The following is a 7,071-nucleotide window of genomic DNA, read 5'->3' on the forward strand; positions in this document are numbered from 1 at the left end:
TAATGTAGAAGTAATTATAAAAGCTGATGTGACATGTTTAAAAAATTAATAATATTTCATTGATACGGACGACTTAAAAACTAAAATTAAAAATGTTCATCGATCTATTCCAAATTTAGATATTATTTAGTTATTTCCTTAGAAATTCCTCAATATCGTTCAACTACTAACACCCCATTTGCTAGGATTTAAAATTATAAAATTGTTCCTTTTGATTCCATTCTCACAATTACAGGTTTAATAAGCTCAACCCAAAAATAGCAATTGTTACAACACTAATGTTGAGATAATTGCAAATCTTTAAACGACACAAATGAAAAGTTAGCACCATTATACTGATATAGCGGTCTATTGGATATGTAGTCAACTTGCATGACGATTTAAAATAGGTTTGAAAGAACATTTTGCAAGATGGTATTGGTGATCTTGCTTCATATATTAGTTTTCTAAATACAATTATTTATTTCAATATAAAAATAGCTACTATGAACAAATGAACAATAACAAGTGTTGATTACATTATAACCCGCCAACTTTTCAATGTATATCGGTAATTTACCATGGCAATATAATAATCATATTAAATTCTATAATTACAAAAAATTACTAGGCTAAAGTCAAGTCGTAAACTTAGTGTGTTTTTGATGATATGTTTTTGGAACCAATTATCTTAATAGCTTTTGATTTGATATGTTTAGTTTTAATTACCAAAACGTTTAACAAAGTTGATTACAATACAAGCATATGCAATCAAGGTCATTGCACACGTCCATGGTCCACTATGGCAGCCCAGGTCAACGGAAGTACGGAACAGCAATCGCCGTGAGCAAAAAATCTATGTAAATATAAAAAAGTTAATTAACTAATATAGTATCATAATGTAACTTTCATTAAATAAAAGTTTGTTATAAAATAAAATTTTTAAAAATTTCAATTTATAGATGGTTATTAAAAAACAAATCTAGTGTTAACAAATTAAATTATCATAATAATAAAAATTAAAAATGGTTTTTACTTGATCAAGGGTTAACCATAACTTAACCCCACTAAAAGACGACAAAAACCGGTTTAGTTTCTGTCGTTCCACGGCTAAAGCTAAGGTCTTCTGTCCTCCACCGCCTTCCTCCAACTCTACAATCACCCGTTAAAAAATGAAACCTTTCTCTCCTCTCCTCCACTGTTGAGAATTCTCTAGAACAGACTGCCAACGACTCCTACAAAGCAAAGAACAAACAACAGCATCCGTTTCACAAGAGAATCTCCTGCTCCAAGTTACCTTCAATCGGTAAGTTTACTTTCCTAATATCTCTTTCTTTGCTTGCAGTTCAAAATTACGATCGGATCGAATCATACCTTGTTAATTAATGGCGATTCACTTGACCAATAACCAGAAAAACCTAGGGTTAGGGTTTAGTTCGTTCTGTGTTATAGTCGCTGCTTGTTTGTTTCCCGATCTAGTATTTTCGCAAATTGTATTGTTGATTTTCGTTTCCATGGGGTTTTGTGGCGCTTTCAGCAGCTTTTTACTTCATATGCTACCTAAGAAGCGACCTGCTGAAGTAATAAAGCTAGACGACGATAGCAGTAGTGATAATAAAACTGATAATTTGCATAAAAAGCCTCGGGTCGGTTGTTTGATCTCTTCTTGTTCATCGATAAATTCCAGAACGACCATCACCGGGACGGCGGATTGTGATCAGAAGAAAAGCAGCGGTGGTGTGGAGTCTAATAGCAACAGCAGCAATAGCGTGGTAGTAGAGGATAATAATAGTGCGAGTAATATGGGATTTGAAGATGGGAATTTGCAGGAGATCGATGAAGATCTCCATAGCAGACAGCTTGCTGTTTATGGTCGTGAGACTATGAGGCGGCTCTTTGCATCTAATGTGCTGATTTCTGGGATGCAAGGACTTGGTGCTGAGATAGGTAAAATTGATGGTTTTAGACTGTAATTTCTTGATGTTTATTCAATTTGAGATCTGCTTTACCAATGGCTTCATATTGATATTCAATCATCGCAGCCAAAAATCTTATACTTGCTGGAGTCAAGTCTGTGACTTTACATGATGAAGGTGCAGTGGAACTGTGGGATCTGTCCAGCAATTTTCTTTTTTCAGAAAACGATGTTGGCAAGAATAGAGCTCAAGCCTCTGTCCAGAAGCTTCAGGAGCTCAACAATGCTGTACTTGTCTCCACCTTGCCTACAAAGTTGACTAAAGAACAACTTTCCAACTTTCAGGTGCCCATTTGTGATATTATTCCACTTGCAAACATATCACATAACTTCTAATATATAAATAACAAGGGTATTTTGGTATTTTTATGATTCTTCAGGCTGTGGTCTTTACCGATATAGATTTAAAGACAGCTATTGAGTTTGATGATTACTGCCACAACCATCAGCCTCCAATTGCTTTCATCAAGACCGAAGTCAGAGGGCTTTTTGGTAACATTTTCTGCGATTTTGGCCCCGAGTTTACTGTAGTTGATGTTGATGGTGAAGAACCACATACTGGCATCATTGCATCCATCAGTAACGATAACCCTGCACTTATAACATGTGTTGATGATGAAAGACTCGGATTCCAAGATGGAGATCTTGTTATATTCTCTGAAATTCATGGAATGACAGAACTTAACGATGGAAAGCCAAGGAAAGTTAAAAGCTGCAGGCCATATTCATTCTTTCTTGAAGAAGACACCACTAACTTCGGGACATATGTGAAAGGTGGTATTGTGACTCAAGTCAAACAGTCAAAGGTTCTCAATTTCAAGCCTTTAAAAGAAGCACTTGGAAACCCAGGCGAGTTTCTATTGAGTGACTTTTCTAAATTTGATCGCCCTCCTCTTTTGCATTTAGCATTCCAAGCACTTGATAAATTCGTTTCTGAATCGGGTCGGTTCCCGGTTTCCGGGTCGGAAGATGATGCACGGAAATTGATTGATATTGCTGGCAACATGAATGAAAGCTTGGGAGATGGAAAATTAGAAGATATAAATCCGAAACTTTTGCGGGATTTTGCATACGGGTCCCGGGCAGTTCTCAATCCAATGGCTGCCATGTTTGGTGGGATAGTCGGGCAAGAGGTTGTGAAAGCATGTTCCGGAAAGTTCCATCCACTTTATCAATTCTTTTACTTTGATTCCATCGAGTCACTTCCTACTGAGCCATTGGATCCCGAAGACTACAAACCTTTAAACAGTCGTTACGATGCTCAAATATCAGTATTCGGAGCTAAATTCCAGAAAAAACTAGAAGAAACGCGATCTTTCCTTGTGGGATCTGGCGCGTTAGGTTGCGAATTCTTGAAAAATCTGGCCTTGATGGGTGTTTCATGTGGCGCAAAAGGGAAACTAACAGTCACAGATGATGATGTCATTGAGAAAAGCAATCTCAGCAGACAGTTTCTTTTTCGTGACTGGAACATTGGACAAGCGAAATCAACGGTTGCTGCTTCTGCAGCTTCATTGATCAACCCTCATCTTCAGATCGAAGCTTTACAGAATCGTGTGGGCCCCGAAACCGAGAATGTGTTTGATGATACTTTCTGGGAGAATTTGAATGTTGTTGTGAATGCGTTGGACAACGTGAATGCTAGGCTTTATGTTGATCAAAGATGCTTATATTTCCAGAAACCGCTTCTTGAGTCCGGAACACTTGGTGCTAAATGCAACACACAGATGGTTATCCCTCATTTGACCGAAAATTATGGTGCTTCCCGGGACCCGCCCGAGAAACAAGCGCCTATGTGTACCGTGCATTCGTTCCCGCATAACATTGACCATTGTTTGACTTGGGCTCGGTCGGAATTCGAAGGATTACTTGAGAAAACACCATCAGAAGTTAACGCATATCTTTCTAATCCGGGGGAATATACATCCGGAATGAGGAATGCTGGTGATGCCCAGGCTAGGGATAATCTAGAACGTGTTCTTGAGTGTCTCGACAGGGAAAAATGTGAATCGTTTCAAGATTGCATCACTTGGGCTCGTTTGAAGTAATTCCCTTCCTCATATTCCATTCCATTACATTCCGTTCTTTCTTTTTGTATTTATTATATAATCGTATGTTTAACTTTATTAATCTGTTTTCTAGGTTTGAAGATTACTTCTGTAATCGTATGAAACAACTGATCTTTACATTCCCGGAAGATGCTGCCACCAGTACCGGAGCACCGTTTTGGTCCGCTCCGAAGCGATTCCCGCGTCCGTTGGAATTCTCTGTTTCCGACCCGAGTCATCTTCATTTTGTGTTGTCGGGTGCCATTCTTCGAGCGGAGACATTCGGGATTCCGATTCCGGAGTGGGCCAAGAACCCGAAGAAATTAGCTGAAGCTGTTGAAAAGGTTATTGTCCCGGACTTTCAACCAAAACAAGGTGTCAGAATAGAAACCGATGAAAATGCCACCACTTTATCCGCTGCATCTGTGGACGATTCTGCAGTTATCGATCAGTTAATCAAGAATATAGAACGTGCTAGAAAGTCTCTTCCTTCTGATTATACCATGAAACCTATTCAGTTTGAAAAGGTATACATCCAATCTTTTTGTATATGGTAATATGATATAATGCATTGATTGTTTGACTTTAACCAATTTGATTGAATTTTTGAAGGATGACGACACGAATTACCACATGGACTTCATAGCTGGACTAGCAAACATGAGAGCAAGAAACTACAGCATCCCAGAAGTGGACAAACTGCGAGCCAAATTCATAGCTGGCAGAATCATCCCAGCAATCGCCACATCAACCGCCATGGCAACCGGTTTAGTCTGCCTCGAGCTTTACAAAGTCATCGACGGGGGCCACAAGGTGGAAGACTACCGCAACACGTTTGCCAACCTGGCACTCCCGTTGTTCTCCATGGCAGAGCCGGTCCCACCAAAGGTGATGAAGCACCAAGACCTGACGTGGACAGTGTGGGACAGGTGGACGATCAAGGGCAACCCTACTCTAAGGGAACTCATCAAATGGCTTGCTGACAAGGGACTTGATGCTTATAGCATTTCGTGTGGGAGTTGCTTGTTGTACAACAGTATGTTTCCTAGGCATAAAGACAGGATGGATAAGAAGGTGGTGGATCTGGCGAGAGATGTGGCAAAGATGGAGATTCCGGAGTATCGCCGCCACCTGGATCTGATGGTGGCGTGTGAAGACGAGGAGGAAAATGACATTGATATCCCTCAGGTATCTGTATACTTTCGTTGACCACTGAATCAACATTTAGGGTTGACCCATTTGGTTGTGGGAATAATTTGAAGATGTAACATCTGTATGATTGCTGTTTTATACTTATATACATTTGTTGGGATAAAATTGACATTGTTGAATAGACATCTGTTTCAAATACTCATCAACTATGCCATGTAAGAGTTAAATTAATCGTGCTTCTACAATAAATTTCTTTTATATCTTTGATACTTTGTAGTTTTCAATATTTCTTGTTTTACGTTCAAGTGGCCCATTACCATAAATTGGGCTTCCTCGGCCCAATATAAGCAAACCCCACTTTGTGACCTTGATATTGTTATTCACTTATTCAGAGTTATTCTGTAAAGAAAGCATTGGTCCCCAATGTCATCTTATGCGCTACTCCTACAAACACATGGAGCTTTTCAGAAACCAGCATTTCCTGTTTTTTACCTTTTGCTTTTACTACTCGCTTGTTTCCTTTCATACGGATTAACTAGAAAACAAGTAATTTTTTGTTCTTTTTTTTTTTGTCTTTAAGTATTTATATCCAAGCTGATTGTCACATATATTTAACTAAAAAACTGATGTATTCGTCGATCATAATGGGTAGCATCAATACCTTGTAACGATGCAAATAAGTATATATAATTTGGAAACTAAAATTAGAATTAGAATAAATGAATATAATATATACTTATTGGGAAATTAATTAAAAGGAGAAAATAATAGATAAAGGAGATGAAAAAGGGAGGGACCATGATACCATAAGTATGTTTTGCAAGCAAAGCTTAATTGAAGTATGTGATGTAACTGTCAATGTCAGAATACTTGGCATGTGAGTCCACCCACCCTCCCCAACTCCCACCAAAGGCTTAATTTCCATCGACTAATACTTTAATCCGTATTTATTCTTGTCTGCCTTATTTTTATAAACTACCAATAAATATACAAAAAAGGATAAACATAAAAATATAAAAAAAGACGGAATTATTTAACATAGTCACTTCGATTCATACCACAAAATGACCATTCATTTCATAAGAAGGTAATTGTGAAATACTTTTATAATGCAACACATATTCCTGACATAAAATACTTTTATGGTACTTCATTTCGTGAAATGACTGGCCATATAAAAAAAAATCTCAACTTATATTACGAAATTTGTTTTGCTGCTAAAGTTGCTATGTTTTTTCATATGTAATTTCTCTCTTTGGTATCCTTTAATCTTCAAACATGCTATAATCTTTATCCTCGCTATCTTTAAATCTCCAAACACATTTTTCTCAATCAAAATGATTTCATCATTTAGAATAGATCTTCGTACTACAAAGTCGTGAGAGACATCAATTATATTATGGAGTACATGTGGTTAGAGGTGATGGATTATGACATGGATTTTCCTTTAGATACAGGTTGGTTGATTTGCGAGAAAATTGTTGGAAAATGAGCTTATCCCATTTTGAAGACAATTCTTGAACCTTATACATTATCGAAATGGAAAATGATTATACATTTGTGTTGGTATATTGAATGTCTAAAACAGACTTATATATGTTGAATGTGATATTAATCACCAAACTATCATAGTTGAAAGAGTTAGATAAGAGGTTAAGTAACTTTTAAACAATCCCACATAAGTAAGATAGTGAAAAGAAAATGAGTTTATATATATATTAGTCTTGTAAGACTTAGAACAAAAGGGATCTCTTTGCAAGTAAGAAGGAGCAAAATGTGAACCAAAAACTTTGATTAACTAAACTTGTATGTGTTTGAGTGTCAAACCAACAAATAAAAGGGATAAAAATAATTATTAAAATACAATAATTATTGTTTGACCATATTTTCACAGGACACTCTATCAGTTGTACAAAT

At 37.0% G+C, this 7,071-nt stretch overlaps 1 protein-coding gene across 4 annotated transcripts; it reads left to right on the forward strand.

Moving 5' to 3' along the window:
• Positions 1 to 1,106: 1,106 nt before the first annotated feature.
• LOC145074193 (ubiquitin-activating enzyme E1 1-like) lies at positions 1,107 to 5,416 on the forward strand. Of its 4 annotated transcripts, none has more exons than XM_079020598.1 (6): positions 1,107 to 1,285; positions 1,517 to 1,926; positions 2,022 to 2,239; positions 2,335 to 3,998; positions 4,097 to 4,529; positions 4,615 to 5,416. In XM_079020598.1, the coding sequence occupies exons 2-6, from the start codon at positions 1,533 to 1,535 to the stop codon at positions 5,209 to 5,211; spliced, it is 3,306 nt and encodes a 1,101-aa protein (XP_078876724.1). In that variant the 5' UTR covers positions 1,107 to 1,285; positions 1,517 to 1,532; the 3' UTR covers positions 5,212 to 5,416. The 4 variants fall into 4 exon arrangements, with proteins under 4 accessions (XP_078876724.1, XP_078876725.1, XP_078876726.1 ...); XM_079020599.1 differs by having other exon boundaries at positions 1,520 to 1,926; XM_079020600.1 differs by having other exon boundaries at positions 1,108 to 1,285; positions 1,667 to 1,926.
• Positions 5,417 to 7,071: the final 1,655 nt, after the last annotated feature.

The sequence above is a fragment of the Lactuca serriola genome, chromosome 9 (assembly GCF_051521515.1).
Source record: "Lactuca serriola cultivar US96UC23 chromosome 9, Lser_US96UC23_V15, whole genome shotgun sequence".
Lineage (NCBI taxonomy): Eukaryota > Viridiplantae > Streptophyta > Magnoliopsida > Asterales > Asteraceae > Lactuca > Lactuca serriola.

Coding starts and splice junctions, on each gene's coding strand:
- LOC145074193 (XM_079020597.1), top strand. CDS start 1,365: ATGGCGATTCACTTGACCAATAACCAGAAAAACCTAGGGTTAGGGTTT. Junction 1,927..2,021: donor AGGACTTGGTGCTGAGATAG/GTAAAATTGATG, acceptor CAATCATCGCAG/CCAAAAATCTTATACTTGCT. Junction 2,240..2,334: donor AACAACTTTCCAACTTTCAG/GTGCCCATTTGT, acceptor ATGATTCTTCAG/GCTGTGGTCTTTACCGATAT.